The 17,445-nt window shown below is 41.1% G+C and overlaps 2 protein-coding genes across 2 annotated transcripts in view; one reads left to right on the top strand and one right to left on the bottom strand.

The window, feature by feature from the left end:
* Positions 1–6,119, bottom strand: part of invs (inversin) — a 32,214-nt gene extending 26,095 nt beyond the window's left edge. Inside the window, 2 exon segments of the mRNA XM_040029637.1 lie at positions 5,338–5,443; positions 5,984–6,119. Coding sequence (XP_039885571.1) covers positions 5,338–5,340 — 3 coding nt within the window. The 5' untranslated portion in view covers positions 5,341–5,443; positions 5,984–6,119.
* A 106-nt stretch (positions 6,120–6,225) lies between these two features.
* erp44 (endoplasmic reticulum protein 44) lies at positions 6,226–16,589 on the top strand. Its single transcript, XM_040029652.1, has 11 exons — positions 6,226–6,389; positions 11,524–11,596; positions 12,188–12,227; positions 12,411–12,526; positions 13,210–13,394; positions 13,492–13,607; positions 13,701–13,875; positions 14,031–14,142; positions 14,389–14,530; positions 15,871–15,973; positions 16,064–16,589. Exons 1-11 carry the CDS (start codon positions 6,318–6,320, stop codon positions 16,172–16,174), a joined length of 1,245 nt encoding a protein of 414 aa, XP_039885586.1. The 5' UTR covers positions 6,226–6,317; the 3' UTR covers positions 16,175–16,589.
* The last annotated feature ends 856 nt before the right edge of the window (positions 16,590–17,445 follow it).

Genomic DNA, 17,445 nt, shown 5'->3' with positions numbered 1-17,445 from the left:
CGTTACAACATTTACTGCGAGGTAAGGCTATGTGTGAGATCAAGCGGGTGGTGGTGGTAGTAGTGGGGGAGCGGCACCTTGAAGGTGTGTGTTAGTGTGTCAGCGTGTGTGTTTGGCACATGTGCCATGTCATGGGAAGTGATTTTCCGTGAGAGAGAGTTTTTACACGAGCTTTACCAAAATCAACCACAAACGTCTCTAATTTAAAGTCATTACCCCAGTCAGTAATGCAGATGGAAATGCTCACTCAGACACTCACAGAGTCTGCAAATATTTAACTTAATGCACGCACAAACAGCAGATATTCCAGAGCTGCACAAACAAGTAATACAATTTTATTATTATGATTTCTTTTATACAAAAAAAAAAAGAGATGATCACAAGACCTCCTTTAAGTTGTGCACTCAAGCCAAACTTCTTTCCTTCTGTCCATTAATTTTTATCCCTTTCTACACTTCTCAAGTCTATTTGAAAGCCCCCAGCAGTCAGACTAAAATATGAATTGATTTATGAATAATATTAGATGCAGGAAAATAAATAAATAAATAAACAAAAGTTATAATTTGGCCAAACACCAACATGAGGGACACGAGTCAATATCTGAATCTATGCGAGGGACATTCATATCACCAAGAGTGGGCAATTAGAGTTTTATGAGGACCTGAGTGTTTTGGAAACACCTACAGTGCATCCAAATTTGGCTAAAAAGGCTTTTGCAATGCAGCGTCTGAAACTAGACAAAGGAGGGTGTAAACACAACACAAGGTCCTGTTGAGAGGTTTGGAGTGGTCTCATTTAGCCATTCATACGCGTTCCTCAGGGAGCACTCCGCTTGTTAATATGAAGACAATAACTCAGAGTAAACCATTGATCATGGACTGAGGTCCAGACCAAGTGATTGTGCATCTGTATGAGTATTGATTCATGCTGATGCTGACATTATTTAGTCTTTATTCATATTCTGCCTCATATAACTGCAGAGATTTTAACAAAGAATCTAGACACTCCGACGAAACCTTTCAGAAACACGACAGGAGTGCTGCAAACATACGCGCTGCTGCCTCCTGACAGACACACACTCACTGAAAGTAAAGCTTCAATTGATGCCATTGAGACAAACAGGTAAAAAAGTGTGTGTGTGTGCTTCTCTACTTGTCTGTCACTGTGAAGGTGTCTGCTTTTGATAGGCGACATGACTAGGGCATGCTGGGTTAGCAATGGGGGACAGAGCCTGAGCCTGTGGCCTTTATTTCATTTCTAGAGCACGCACGCACACACGCAAACATTTTTATTACCGTTTATACAGTTAGAGCAGAGAGCCCTTAGCTTCTTAGCCATCACGGGGTTATTATGGGTTCCTACATGCATGTATCTGATAGAAGATAGAAGCTTCAGGGGTCGGTTCCTCGATTTTTTTTGACTGACAGGTATAGATGTTGGAGGAAGGATAATATCAGCCCTTAAGGATCCCCAATCTGTAAAGCCCTATTTCTCGGGGACTTCCTGTTTCCCTAAGGACCAATGAGCTGGCTCCCTCAGCTGGGGGCCGAGCCCTTGGGCACAGCGGGGCCAATCAGCAGGAGGGAAGCAGGCTGAGTGACACATAGATCTGCTAATTTACATCATTACCACAGTGCATCCTGACAAATGAGCCCCTAGGGTGTGAGCCAATCACCTGGGAGAGTAATGCAATTAGGTGGGACCACAGCTGTCAATCTCACAGCCACGGGGGTCAGGTAGTGACGCCTGTGGCTAAAACACCCCTGCCTGACTGCCGTTCACTCAGACACACACCACCGATACACACACACACACACACACACATGGTATATGTATAGAGATTAGTGATGCAGATATGAAGTGTAGGATGGAAAGGCGTGTGTGTGGGCAGAGGCACATTAGAGCCTGGCTCTCTATCTTCCTCCTGAGATACTCAGAAAGCACAGAATGTGTGTGTGTGTGTGTGCGCACAACTGCTTAAGGGACACAGAGATTGGCTTGTGCCCTCTGAGAACTTACACCTGAGCCTAAGTGCGTGCATATCTGCATACATCAGGGTGTATTTTTGTGCGTGTTTACATTCGCCCATGTGTTTTCATCCACTGGGAAACAGTGTTGTTATGCTCCGTGCAAAGACTACGACAACAAAAGGGGGAGAAAGAGGGCGGGAACTGGTGCAGCCCTGAATTTGACTGCTGCTAGTGAAGCTTATCTTAGTGTCATTAGGTGTTGTGATATCACACTGAGTCGATAGGGTTCTGCCCAGCTTGTGATTGGTTTGTTGTGTGTGTGTGTGTGTGTGTGTGTGTGTGTGTGTGTGTGTGTGTGTGTGTGTGTGTGTGTGTGTGTGTGCACATTTGTGGGCTGATCAATTCTGTCTTGAGTGGCAGACTGTCAACATTTTCACTTAGCCTCTTTTTAGCTTCAAAGAGAAGAAGAAGAAGGGATGAAACAACAACAATAACAACAACAAAAAACAACAGACAAGTTCTCTAACACTACCAGCAGAGTCCCCATAACCTTGTCTGTGTAGTTCAGCCACTGCTTGAGACACTCTGCGAGTTAGAGGAGCTGTGTGTTTTGTGTCATCCCATTATATCACTAATGAGCCACCCTCAGGAGGGAGGGCAGAGAGACAGCAAGGCAGACAGAAATAGAGAGATGAAGAAAAAAGACAGAGGAGAGAATGAGAAGGCAGTGTAGGGGGGGCAGAGACACCAGCTTGGGGACTTTTTCCTCTTCTCCCTACCATCCTCTTTTCCCCACACCTCTGAGTCTAATTGGACTAAAACTGTGATCTAATTAAATGTCCAATTAAAGTGCAGAGAGCAATGTGCCCACCGGCGAATCAGAGTAGAGGGACATAATCAGCTGGAAAAACAAACAAAAAAATCAATGGGAGCAATGCGAAATGGAAAAAAGATGGAGAAAGCAGAAAAGGGAGGCGAGGGCAAAACAGAAAGCAGATGGACAGATGAAATCAGATCGGTGTGAGAGTGTGCTGCATTACTCTGCAGCTAGTGTGACGACAAATTACATTGTCAGACGAGGACGCTGAAAAGGGTTAACATGTTCACTGGGGTTTCCCTGCATGTAAAAAATTTTGGCACCCAGAAAATGAGGGTTAGGCCTTTCCACCAAAGGACATTCACCAGAACTGTTATAAAAATACTTAAGATTGAACCTTTTTTTTTTAAAAAAAAAAAAGAGGAAAAAACGGTGAGATCATTTACAAAGCTATATATATACATATATATATATATTTAAGAAATGCAGACTTCTGTTAAGACGATGTGGAGCATCCCCACTTTGAGCCTGGAAACACCCTGACACGCTGTATGTTATTAGTCATCTCGTACCCTTATTTTCCATGCCTCACAACATCACAACATGCTGAGATGAACAACAGCACATGACACCATGACATTATTTAACAAAAACTAAGCCAAAACACAGAAGCAATGTGTGAAGCACACACAGTCATTCAATAGCTTACTGAACCCCCGTTAAAACCAACCTGAAGCAGTCATTTTCTGTGTGACTTCATCAGTCTTTCACATCGTTGTCGAGGAATTTCGACCTATTCTTCTTTACAGTGTTGCTTCAGTTCATTGAGGTTCGTAGGCATTTGTTTATGTACAGCTCATTTAATATCTCATCACAGCATTTGAATCAGGCTGAGGCCTGGACTTAAACTTGGTTATTGCAACACCTCATTCTTTTTCTTTTCAGTCATTCTGTTGTAGATTCGGTGTGATTGGGATTAATTTTCTGTTGCATGACCCAGTTTTGTCAAAAGAATGGCCTATATACAGAGGAGTTCACGGTCAACTCAATGAATGCAAAGTCCCCAGGTCTTGTGGCTGCAAAACAAAACCAAATCATCACCTTTTCACCACCGAGCTTGACAGTTGGTATGAGGTGTTTGTGCTGATGTGCTGTATTTGGTTTTCATTGTACATTATGGTCAAATATCTCCACTTTGGTCTTGCTGTATGTCAAGCACATTGTTCCAGAAGTCTCGTGGTCTGTTCAGATGCAGCTTTGTAAACCTAAGCTGTGTAGTAGCTCAGTTTTTTCTTCAGTCTTTCTGTCGTGAACGTTAACATTTAACATGCAAACTGAGGCCTGGAGATTCTCAGATGCACCTCTTGGGTCTTTTGCAGTTTCATTGAGCATTGCACAGTCTGACCTTGGGTGAATTTCCTGGGACGTCCAATCCTGGAAAGATTGGCAACTACCTTGAATGCTTTCCACTTGTGAATAATCTTCCTCATGGTAGAATGAGGAACTTGAAAATGTTTGGAAATGGCTTTATAAGCCTTCCCAACAAGCCGCCAAAACATCTGCTTTTATAAAGATGCTCACCATTACTGATGATCAGTAAAACAAGTGCATTTGATTAGCAGCACCTGGATGCTAATCAACCTCTTAACTCCCATGGAAACAATACTTTACTTACTGTGTACTTACTTCTCCACACACAGATTCTGCTTTTTGGCTTAGTTTTTGTTAAATAAATAATGACAGTTTAACATATCTGGTGTTGATTATGATTTTTTTATGTTCTGATATGTACAACTCTAGAAATGAAAGAGGGTATACTTTCTTTTTTGTGACTGTATGCAAAACATAATTAAAGTTCAACAGCAAAGTTTTTCACAAAAATAAGTAGTTGCAACACCCAAATTATTTATATATATTCATTTTTCCTATGTCTTCTGTTCAGTAGTATTTAGTTAATTGACCAATATTCAACTTTTACATCATTACCTCTTCTCAATGAGTAATTTTATATAAATAACATATAATATTCTTGCTAAATTAAAATAACAGTAAAAGTTGTTTGCTCTTCAAAACTTTGATCCAACTTTAATTCACATTATTAATCATCTATGAGCAAACACAGTAAAGACAGTTTATCAAAGGATTTTTCATACCTCATAACTACATATATATACATAAAATGTGCACTGACACCCAAAGGATATGGAGCTCCTCCCTCTCTTTATCACTGAGAAATCCTCCCCACTCCATCTGTGAGTTGCTCGCACACTGTGAGCCCCCTATGGACAGCTTTAGCCCATAAAATATTAATGCTGGGATTCAATTCAACATTCCAGCTTAATCTCCTTAACAATTAGGTTGCTGCTGCATGCGCGCGCACACACACACACACAATTAGCTTTGTTACACACGGTCTTGACTCTAGAGAGAGATTTAAAGATCAGGAGTTCAGCTGAGACACTAAAGACATTACCAATAGAAAAATAAACTTCAGGGATTTATACATCAAATTAGACCTGGTTAACTGCACTCAGTGCACCGGAGTCTTACCATATCTGCGTTAAGGGGGATACTTCAGCAGATGTTTCCCAGTTCAGAGCATCCTCAGTGGGTGTGAATGTGCATCCAGGTCCCCTACCTGTCCTGATCCTGACTCCTGCCAGGGCAGAGAAAGAAGCTCGCTCACATACTGAGATCAGCCCACCTGTTCAAACAAATAACTGCCAGCATAACACTGTACTGATTACAGGCAGGGGAGACATGTCTCAGAGTAACAGATTGTTTATAATAGTTATAGCTCTGAGTTGTTAAACAGTGATTTAAAAACCAGCAATTAACCACAAACGGTCTTTTTTCCTCCTTCTTGTTCTTTATGGAGAACATTTGCAGAGGTTTTGGAGAGTTGTGAATCAAAGTAGGTATCTAAATATTTAAAAAAGATTTGTGCAACCAAGTTTGTTTTAGCTGGAAAACATAAAGCGCATAGCTAGACGGTGAACAAAGGAGTATTGCAAAAAACTCAAGCATAATGATGCAACTCCATCGTGTTCAGAGAAATCAGTTATTCATAATCGCACTGAAAAAGTCCAGAGAAAAAAAAACTGTGTTTGGCAATGGATCCGCTCAGTAAAACACTCGTGCCATAGCATTTTAACAAAATGCTCCCTCCACTCCTCCTCGTCGTCGTCATATTTACCGTTTGGTTTTCTTTCGGCGAGGATGAAAATCTTTGAAAAGTTTTCTTCCAAGACGTCCCGTTGAATCGCCACTGTCTGTGTTGACAAAATACTACAACTCCCGTTAGTATCGTAAAACAACAACTCGCCATAATTTGAGTTTTCTCTTCATTCAAGTGAGCCGCTTGAAGGTACCAGAAAAACTACAGTATCCACAAAGGCTAGCAACTACCAGGAAGTGTCGCTCACGCTTCCGTGGTCACCGTGAGATTGGTTCGCCGTCGGCTTCCTGCTGCAGTGAGAAGAGCGGCGTCGAGACATACTGGGAAGACTTAACACCACCACCTCCAATAAATGCACCATACAATGAAACTGTTAGCACTACCTCCCTCTGTGGATGTTCGCTTTGTCACGGCTGTACTGCTGGTATGTATTCATATGAAAGCCGTGGACTGTGCACTGTAACCGCAGGCTGTTGGTAGCTTCCATAGCTAAGCTTAGCTAAGTAATTGCCGCTGGTTAGTTAGCTGCTAGCTAAGCGACGAGCCTCTGCTGGCATGGGACGTGGCTTATGAAGTGACTGAGTTGACCAGTATGTACGCTGTTAGTGTTGCAGATGTTTAGCAGGTTCACAGAGGAGGCCTTCTGGCTGTGTTTCCTCCTGCAACCCTCAAAACTAGTCAAGTTATCCGGCTGCAGTGTAGCCGGTAGTGTTGAACATCACTGTTAGAACTAGCTGTAATTTACAGTATGTGTTTGAGTTGCAGTAGCTATAATCGTTAAAAGCTAGAGTTTGAGTGCAGGTAACTTTGTTAAGGTGTAGGAGTGCATCAAGCTAGCATTAGGCGCTACCACACATTGACAGCAGTTAGATAACTTCTAGCTGCTAGCATTGTTAATTTAAGAGATTTATGAAGGTTTGCTGCGTTTGACCTTCTTTAATATTTGCTCCTGTATTGATGCTGAAGTTAATGTGGGACTATTCGTGTTTCTGTATGTGTCTCTGAATGAAGCTCGCCGGTTGGTGAATTCCTCTGTTGTGGCTCATTCTCATTGGCTGACAACCCGGAACTAGCCAGAGAGCAGTGTGCCCTGAAGTGAAAACTTAAAACTTGTGTGCGAGCTTCAGACCACCGTGATATCGAATATCAATCTGGTGCGGTGCCTTCTTTGAGGAAGTCGTTACCGTTTTTGATGATGTGAGCTGATACTTTGGTGCTGCTGTAGTTTAATCGGTCAACAAAAGGATTCATTGTGCTAATTTCAAATAAATAAAAACATTACAATTTGAATTAAAAAGGAAAACAGCTGGGTAGCATGAAAGCTTAGTTACATATAAACAATAGATAGATGGAGACCAAACGGATGAGGTGCCGAGTTGTATGATCCAGACATATAGCTAAATATTGGGTAAATTAACATAATTAAGTAGAACTCCATACAAAATAAGGAAACTGGTGTTAATAGTGAGTGATTTCTTTTGGGAGGCGGAAGGGAGGTGGGCCATAGGTAATGGAAAACTAGTTACATACACAAGAAAGTCAAAAACGAACCTGTATTTTTTTTATTATTATTTTTTTAAATCTGGAATATATTTCAAGAAAGATGATGACATAATGATGTCACAAAGTAAATTACTGACATGAAGACACAGTTTTGACATTTATCAGTTTAAAGCAAGGTTAGCTTAAATGAAAGCGTGAGGTCTTTGAAGTCAGGGAAGACATAAATGTGTCTGAATGAGTCTATGGCCATGACAGGACAGTCAGCTGGAGTTTTCTGGATACTGAGCAGAGGATGGCGGAACTTACTTTAGTCCGTGTGAAGAAAGTTTATTGACCCTGTTGAGGAAATGTCAACATCATTAACACTTGTGTCACTTATACAAAAAGTACTGGGCTACATCATATTAAGCCTACAGGAGCTGTTTGGCTATGGAAACCTGTACCATGAAGCTCATGGTGCTTAGTTTCTGTGCTGATGATGATGCCAGAAGATGTCTGGAGCTCTGCAGTTAGTGATTCAGCAAAACACTGGTGACTTCTGCACACTCTGTGACATTGCTCTGGAGCTTGGCACAATGTTGTAGCTGAGTTTCTTTGGTTCATAAGCACTTTCACTTTGAAATAATACCATTTACAAGTGATCTTGGAATTTCCAGGAGGGAAGAAATTTCAGTGATCTCTTTAGAACAACCCACTCTTATCAAATGTTTAAAGGAAGCGTGCATGACTAGGCACCTGAGCTTTTATAAACCTGTGGCAATGGGACTGATTAAGAGGTATGGGCCAGCACTTTTGTCCATGAGGTGTATTTAGCTTAATATTATTTGAGACATGGCTGAAACATCCAAGGCCGATCCCCCCCCAAAAAGTGAGACCAGTGTCACATTTACATGTTGTTTAAAGTAGTTTAAAATCAATTTAATTAACACATATGAAGCAAGATGGATGGTGTCCGTGAAGGGATGGTACCTCACCTGATCTGCCTGCCTCTGTGTGTGGAATTGCTGTGATAAATAAGGGCCGATTAACAAAAATAGGTTAAACACTGAAAAATTGCACGTCACAACTTCTCAAATGTGAGAAATTGTTTCCTTACTTAAAATGATCAAATTAAAACTATTGTGTTAGCATTTTTTTTTTCATTTAGGCCTGATGAACATGTGATTTAATGATAGAAGAAATTGGTTGTTTGCGGCCCTAATTTTGTAGGATAGTCGTTTGTTTGTTTGTTTGTTTTGTTTTGTTTCTTTAATCATTATTTATTTAAAGTAAAAGACAGTGACGGCTTGTGTGCGAGCAAACGTTAAGGCCACTTGAGCTGTGTCACTCTTTACAAGTTTGTCGACTTCCTCAGAACTGGCCGACCTTCACGTATCCTGTTTAAAGAGGATCTTAAGTCAGCAAAGATAACAACAGATAACTAGATGGTGTGTTGTAATGTTACGTTTTGACTACAGTGGCTCTGGCATGGAGATCCACGAGTAATATCTGATAGCCTTGATGAAATAAGTTGGTAAAAGAGGAAAGTTTTGTCTTCTGTCGTGACATTTGCATGATTAAAAATAGGCTCATTTAGTAACAGTTTATTCTAGCTACAGTTTCCTTTTATATTTGCATCTGTGTGTTTGTAGTTCCTCTCGCCATTTTCCACAAAGTAAAAGTAAAATTCCCCATGTGTCAGTGCTCCTGTACATTTTAAATGCTTTGACATTTATCACAAAGTAATCTAGAAACCCGCAGGGTGTGAATAGGAAACCTCGATTGTACTTGTATCTCAGAAACCTGGTCTCACCTGTTCTGCACCCTGCAGAATGTGAGACCTGGAATGTCGCTGTAATCCGGTTATGCACATGCTGTAGTTCCAACCCGTGTTTTCTTCAAAGCGTTGTCAAATATTTGACGACAAAAGGATGTTTGTACAAAAACTTACAAAATAATTGTTTGCAATGAACACCTTTGAGTGATAAATAAAACATTAAGAATTGGCTAATATTTTGAGGGCTCAAGGCAAAGAAAGAAAGTTATGACACTTATTTTCACACCTTTGAACCATAAAAATAAAATAAATAAATAAATAAAAAAAACTAAAAAGGCTGAGTGTTTTGAGGCTTAATCTCAGAAGCGACTCGTATAAAATAAATAAACACAATAAAAACCTATCTCAGTGTAATGGTTCAATGTTCAAAGATCTTTATTACGTCTACATTCCACCATTATAGTGCATCCAGTGTGGACAAAAAAGAAAAATAGTGCTTTTCCTGTATACTGTGTTCCATGTAAACCTTAGTGAATTAACAAAAAATCCTGGGAAAATAAATATTTTACTCAGAAATCCAAGGCCACTTTGAAGCTTGCACTTGATGCCTCCCATTTTCCTTGACATTACACAACAGCGACGCATGTGATCTCCCCAGTGCATGCTCTCTGCGATGTCTGGTTGCGCTGATTTGTGCCAAGAATGATAATCCAGGTAACTCACAGCTAACGAGTGGTCGTAATCTGTCTTCTGCGCTTTACTGCAGCTCACAAGCATAAACTGAGTGGAGAGAAATTTCCTGTAAAAAGGACGAGAATTACATGAAGTACATATTATGTGCTACCTGTGAGAATGGGCAACTCCAGATGATATCCTCACATAATTCACCCGACATTTTCCAGATTTCATATGTGGAAAAATCTTGAGAGCTCTGCAAACAAAGCAGGGCAACAGTAGGAGTGTGCACTGTATATTTAGCTCAGTACCAGGAATTGCAGGGAAGAATCCTGGGCAGTCCCAGGAACAAGAAACAGTGGAAAGATGACACTCACTCTCAGTTTTCTTGGGGCACACTGGGAAAGTTTTTGGTAAAGGATCCACTATCATGAAGCTCTACTTTTATCTTTACTTCCACCTGGAGACAATTTGTTGTACAGTCAGCAGAAATCACCAAACGCACAGTTATTAATAAACAATAAACACAACATAAAAATGCCACAAAGATTTAAAAATCCAACACTAGGCGAGAGAGAGACCTGGGAGAGATGAGTTTTTAATTTTTATCCCACATGTTGGCATATCGCATCTGGAGCCAGATGGTAGCACCTTGAACATCATAGACGGAGGATGGTCATCAAGGACTGGCTGGTTCCTCTTCAGTAATCATAGGAAAGTCATTCAAGGTCATACCTGCAATTTTATTGCAATTGTGTTACGTACATTGAGAGCAGAGAAGTAACCAGCGCTCAGTTCCTTGTGTGTCTACACATAATTGGTCAATAAAACTGATTCTGACTCTGATCTTCCCCTCTGTATTGTTTTCGTGTTTTATTGTAAGAAGATATTTAAGCTGATTAGTCTTGATCATTTATCACCACAGGAGAGATGGTTCTAGTCTTAGTTCTGAAATCCACAACCATCCCTTCATTTTCAAATGGACACGTTACACCTTACTGTGAATTCTCCAACTACAGGGTCATAAAAAAAACACTGTCGCTTAGTCATCTGGGAACTTAACAACATGGTGCCACGCATATTTGCTTTGGCAGCCATGAGCCAAAAGTACATTTTAGCTGATTGGCTCGGCTCAACCGCTCTCCAAAACGATCCACGTTTTCTGTGTGGCCCTAAATTTAACCTGTTGGTTGTCGGCGATTTCAGGTGTAAAATTGTGTGAAGCAGCACCGTGGTGTGCTACGTTTTAAGGAAGGAGTGTTCAACTCATCCTTATTAAGGATGAGAATCGAAAAGCAATTCCAGTTGCGCTTCCAGATCACAGAAAACAGCTCCAAAATTATCATTGTGGTTTTTATTTAATTTTATTTTTTTGTTTTAAATCACATTTTATCATAAGCTGTATTGATGTGGTTGCAGATCTCTTGCACACATAAGTCACTTCATAGCCTTTTTTCTGCTTATTTTCCATGCAGATAATTGATCAGTAAGCAAACTGAGCTATCACATCAATAAAATCTATGTCCTTCCCTAGTCATAACACAGATGGAGATGTAGCGGTCTTACTCGGCATGTGTGTTTTAAGTTGTAACTGCTAATCCGTCCATTCCATGTGTGTCTGTAGGTGATGGGCCTCTCTACTCCCGGACAGGCAGAAATCGTCAGCCTGGACTCGAACAACATTGACGACGTCCTAAGTAAGACGTCACGCTTTATTCTTCACGTTTGTCCTAAAGCAAACATTATATAAAAGGGAAAAATATTTTAGAGAATGATGATAACATCCTCAAATCTACACAAGTTCAAACAGTCTCTAGTCATTTAAGTGTCGACAATAAAGTAAATAAGTATATTTATTTATTAAATTGGTAGCAAAGGAAGATCTTGATTGTTGGTTTTGCATCTTAAATCTGTGTTTTGTTTTTTGTGTCATCTTACTGTCAACACGTTTTGTAGTGTGGCACAGTCACGTCTTTCCCAAAATCTCTAGATGTGTTTGCTACAATACTCAGATGACCTGGAAATAAGCAGCTCGCCACTGTTATGGGCGTTGTTTGATATTCCTCGGCTCATCCACTTTTCATTAAGCAGCATTTCATTTTCCTGTGGCTAAATTGTTCTCTAACTGCTTTCTTGTTTTGTTTTGTTTTCTTCCATCAGTCACAGAAAAATAACGGGGTTCACATTTAATTTGGTTCCTTAATTAATTTTACTAGCTGCACATACTTTCATTAGAGCAAGTAATACATAGAGGCTTACATTTCTTCCCTGTTTGTGTTTCCTTGCAGATAATGCTGGGGTGGCATTAGTGAATTTTTACGCAGACTGGTAAGTGTGTTGTTTCTCTCTGTGTCATTGGACCACCTCATTATAATGCCAGTGTTTTGCTAAAGTTCCACATTTTCCTTATTCATTTGTAAAGGGTTTTTATGCACTGCTTTCTGTTGTAATGTAGGAAATTCCTACAGTTAAAGTGGGAATAAAGAAAACACTTTCCTGATCATCCCACAGGTGTAGATTCAGTCAAATGCTCCATCCAATTTTTGAGGAGGCATCTAACATAGTGAGGGAGGAGTTCCCTGATACAAAGCAGGTGGTGTTTGCTCGCGTCGACTGTGACCAGCATTGTGAGTAATACTTATAATTTTCCTTTCTGACACTGACATTTGCTGATGATTTGTTTGTACCTGTATTATGAAAATGGAGCCAACTGGTTCGTGTTTTTGGTGATCTAACACCTCAAACTCTTAACGGCATCATTCTGTATACAGGAAACAAAAAGGCGCGCACACACTCGCACGCGTGCTCTTATACTTTTACTATACTTGATGCACATATGTACACATAGATGCCCGACACACCAAAGCACAGCCACATAAACCACCGGCCTCAGCCTTTTGAGATAAAGCAAATTAAAGGGAATTATTGATGACCTGCAAACTGTTTGAAGGCTAATGACAAAACTGCTGCTTCCTGTGAAGACCGAAGGCTTAGAGACCGCCTGCTGGGAGATTGACACCTGCCACACACACACACACACACACACACACACACACACACACACACACACACACACACACACTGTGTGCAGAGAGAATATTTACTCTTGGTGGGGGGGCTGCTTTCATGTGGGAGATCAGAGCTCAGAGCTGACTGAAGGCAGTGTTTTCAGACTGAGGTTTAACTGCTGTCTCCGTCGCCGCGCCGCTCCCCATCCACCCATCCCCATGTGTTTTTACTCTTCTTCTCACTCTTCATCAATTGATTTCTTTCTTTGCTTAACTTCCTCTCCCCCTCTGCCTGAGCGCAGCGGACATAGCTCAGCGCTACCGCATCACCAAGTATCCAACACTGAAGCTGTTCCGCAATGGGATGATGATGAAGAGGGAGTACAGGGGTCAGAGGTCAGTGACGGCCATCGCTGACTTCATCCGCCAGCAGAAGGTCGACCCAGTGAAAGAGCTGCCCTCAGTGGAGGAGATTAATTCTGTGGATGTAGGTGGCAGTTTCTGTTAATGTGCAAGTTTCCCCTTTTGTATAATTAAATGATATTCATTTTTAACACTTTTTTTTTGTGTGGGGGGGTTAACAGAGGAGCAAGAGAAACATCGTTGGTTTCTTTGAAAACAAGGACTCTGACAACTATCGAACATTTCAGAAAGTTGCCAACATCCTTCGAGATGACTGCACATTCTTGGCCGCTTTCGGGTGAGACACAGACACCAACTAGATCCACCGATGGTCCACGGTTTCAGCGTTATTCTTCTTTACATGTTTATATCCTTAAATTGACTGTTGTAGTGAGGTGTCTAGGTCCGAGCGCTTCAGTGGAGACAATGTGGTCTACAAACCTATGGGCGAGGGCATTCCTGACATGGTTTACCTCGGCTCCCTCACCAACTTTGACCTGACCTACGCCTGGGCCCAGGACAAGTGTGTGCCTCTGGTTAGGGAGATCACCTTTGAAAATGGAGAGGTTTGTTACCTGCTTTTGCTTAGTTTTTATCTTCTAGATGTATGTGTATATATTTACATTAAAAAAACAGGAGGGTTGTTGTGGAGTCTGTGTGGAACTGCTGAGGCCTTAAAAGGTTCTGACTCCATCTGTTTTTGACTGTGTGTGTTTTCCAGGAGCTGACTGAAGAAGGAATCCCTTTCCTCATCTTGTTCCATCTTAAAGAAGACACAGAGAGCTTAGAGAAGTTCCAGCATGAAGTGGCTCGCCAGCTCATTGGTGAGAAAGGTGAGTGTGTGCACTTTGTATCTGTCAGGGAAGTCATTTTTCTTTTTATACTGTATTGACAAGAATCGGGCCAGTTCCATTGCCTCGGGTTTATAAAGCCATTTGTGAAAGAAAGGCTCTTTCTAAAGAGCTTGCTGAATTTGAGCGTGGTACTGCAACAGGGTGCATTCATTGCAGCAAGTCAGTAAATTCCTTCCCTCCTAGATATTTCACAATAAGTGGTATTATTGGTTTTTCTTCCTTCAGGGTCAATAAACTTCCTTCATGCGGACTGCGATAAGTTCCGCCATCCTCTGCTCCATATCCAAAAAACGCCAGCTGACTGTCCCGTTATCGCCATAGACTCATTCAGACACATGTATGTCTTCCCCGACTTCAAAGACCTCAAGTAAGTACGACGTTACTCTTCCCATATGAGGCAATCTTGTTTTAAATTGATAAATAAGAAAACTGTCTTAATTTTAATAAATTAATTTGGTTTGCGATATCACCTCATCTTTGTTCAAGTATATCCAACATTTAACAAACAGGAATATAGGCTCATTATTGTTTCATACAATAATAAAAAAAGAAAGAAAAAGCAAAGGGCCAGCTACAAATGAAACCTGTCCACGACTGGACTTTACTTTGTAATTTACAATTGAATCATTCTCGTGTTCAATCAGTTTCATAACCAGCATTCTTTTGGACGTTTTGAGGAATTACTGTTGGATACTGATCAGCTAAATTATATAAAATGTACCTGTATTGTTATAATGTTAATTTCATAATGAGACCTTCTCTTCATAAGACAAATTTTGTTACACACACACCATAATCCTCTGTCCGCTCGACACCAGAGAAATGTCACACCTTCTCAAATCTGTCCTTTATGAATGGGCCAGGACACTGGAGCTAATGTGACATGATTTGGCACGTGCAATAAGTGCTAAACTAATCCAGTCTAATCTAATTTAATCTTATTTATTGTGCCCCCACCATTATGCACCCCCACTCCGTCCCCAATCAGAGTCTGATCAGATAGACAGAAGCCCCGAGGACTGACTAGCCCTCCACAGCCTAATTACATCACATCACCACTACATGTGGCACATGGCTTGTAATTGCATTAGCACAGTGTACATTTATTATTTATATATATATATATATATATATATATATATATATATATATATATATATATATATATATATATATATATATATATATATATAAATAAATAAATAAAAACACACACATACATATATGTGCGTGTGCACACTGGGTTACTGGTGACTCGGGACCAGCGCTGCCTGTGTGACATGACAGCAGCTCATGACCTGTCGTTAACAGGGAGACTTTACAGGGCGGCGTAGATATGGATTAATGCTGCTTGATGACATGTCCGCAGGGACTGGTGTCTGCTGCTGCTGCGTCTCATATTAACGTCTAATTCTGATCAGCGCTGTAGTTGAAGCAGTTCTTTTTCCATTGTCGGACATTGTGTGTTGGAATGCATAAATGATCCACCGTATTAAATTTTTCCTTTTACTCTTTAGCTCTTTACCCCCTGAAAGTCCTTTAGGAGTAACCCTTGAAGGTTATGGTAACAAGCCTCCTAAATAAGTGAGGTTTGTTTCAGCTGTATTAGGGATTTTTTTTGTTTGTGTTTTTTTTAGGAACAACTCGTTCAAACCTCAAATTGGATAAAAGATGATTGATGTCCAACATGTGTTTCTGTTTTTTCAGTGTCCCTGGCAAACTGAAACAGTTTGTTTTGGACCTTCACTCCGGTAAGCTTCACCGAGAGTTCCACCACGGGCCCGACCCCACGGACAGTACGCCTGGACAGGTTAGTCACCGGAGGCAGTAGAGTCGCTTTTTTTCGGGGGGGTTCAGGCAAAATTTGACCATTTGTTTCAAATCCGATTTCTTCTCTCAGGAGGAGACGGGCGGAGAAGCAGCCAGCAGTCCTCCAGAGAGCTCGTTCCAGAAGCTGGCACCCAGCGAGACACGCTACACCATCCTCAGCCGAGACCGCGACGAGCTGTGACCTTAACGGCCTTCCTGTGACTCAATGCCACGCCCCGGGGTCAGGGAGGGGTTAGGGTTGGGACAGGCTAGTGGGACAGAACAGCAACACCCAACACCCTTACTGAAGAAAAAAAAAAAAAAAAAGAGACGACGAGGAGAAAGAAGAACGGGAGGAGGAGAGTGGAGTCCATGACACAACCATGTTGGGCTAACCTATATTTTCATAACACTTTCACATACAATTTTTATTTTGAATCAAAAACGTGGGTGGGCTAAAGAGGAACAGTGTGTGTGTGTGTGTGGGCGGGGTGGGGCTAAGGGCATTGGGACATCAATAGAAGTGTTTTTACTTTTATTCTTTGGAGGTTGTAAATATGTTTGTGCTACATTGGACTCTCAATGTTGGTCTAAATTAAATGCAGTGTTTTTTTTTTTTTCCTTTATTTTATTCCTTTACATCACCCTGCATTTTTATTTTATTTTGTGGTTTTTTGTTTGTTTGTTTTTTGAGGGGAAAAAACGAAAAGAAAAACAGAACAGATCCCTCACTCACTCCGGTTGTGCGGTTCTTATCTGTGGGTAGTCCAGTTCAGCCTGTGTGATAGGAGATACTCGTTTAGTCTCACTGACCTCGTGGCTGCATCTCAATATGACCAACTCAAGTGTCACTCATTTGTATAGCACAAGTTATAACTGTATGCCTGTTTGAAGTAGCTTTATCTCCATATCTTCTACACACACACACACACACACACACACACACACACACACACACACACACACACACACACACACACACACACACACACACACACAAGAAGAAATAGAAGAATATTTGGTAGGGGTAGCATAACTTTAAATCATGACTTGAAGATAAAGAGACTGAGCTACTCCAGCCTATTGAGATGCACCCCTCCTCTCCCTGGTACGAGTGGTACCATGGTTATTGATTATGATGTCCCTTACTGTGCTTATAAAATATCCCTGGAGTCTTCTTACATTATATTTTTTCTTACCGTATTGTGCCGCAGTGGATGTAGTTAGGTTTTTCTTTCCCTCCCTCTACCACCAATCAAAAGGATGTCATACCAGATTTAATGTTTTGTATAAACGTAGCACAAATCGGCACCAGAAACGCACCATCATCCCTCTTCATGAAGCCTGGTGGTGGCAGCATCATGCTGCATGGAGGCCCTCTCTGCAGCAGCCGTGTGATCTTACAGAACGTCAAATGCATGCCGCAAAGAGAAATACTTTACAGAAAACCCTTCAGCTATGTTATTTCTTTTA

This window comes from Simochromis diagramma, unplaced genomic scaffold, assembly GCF_900408965.1.
Source record: "Simochromis diagramma unplaced genomic scaffold, fSimDia1.1 OVJJ01000361.1, whole genome shotgun sequence".
Classification (NCBI taxonomy): domain Eukaryota; kingdom Metazoa; phylum Chordata; class Actinopteri; order Cichliformes; family Cichlidae; genus Simochromis; species Simochromis diagramma.
Note: the sequence above shows the minus strand (reverse complement) of the source record. Positions and strands in the feature narration are given on the sequence as shown.

Coding starts and splice junctions, on each gene's coding strand:
- erp44 (XM_040029652.1), top strand. CDS start 6,318: ATGCACCATACAATGAAACTGTTAGCACTACCTCCCTCTGTGGATGTT. Junction 11,597..12,187: donor CAACATTGACGACGTCCTAA/GTAAGACGTCAC, acceptor GTTTCCTTGCAG/ATAATGCTGGGGTGGCATTA. Junction 13,395..13,491: donor AGGAGATTAATTCTGTGGAT/GTAGGTGGCAGT, acceptor GGGGGTTAACAG/AGGAGCAAGAGAAACATCGT.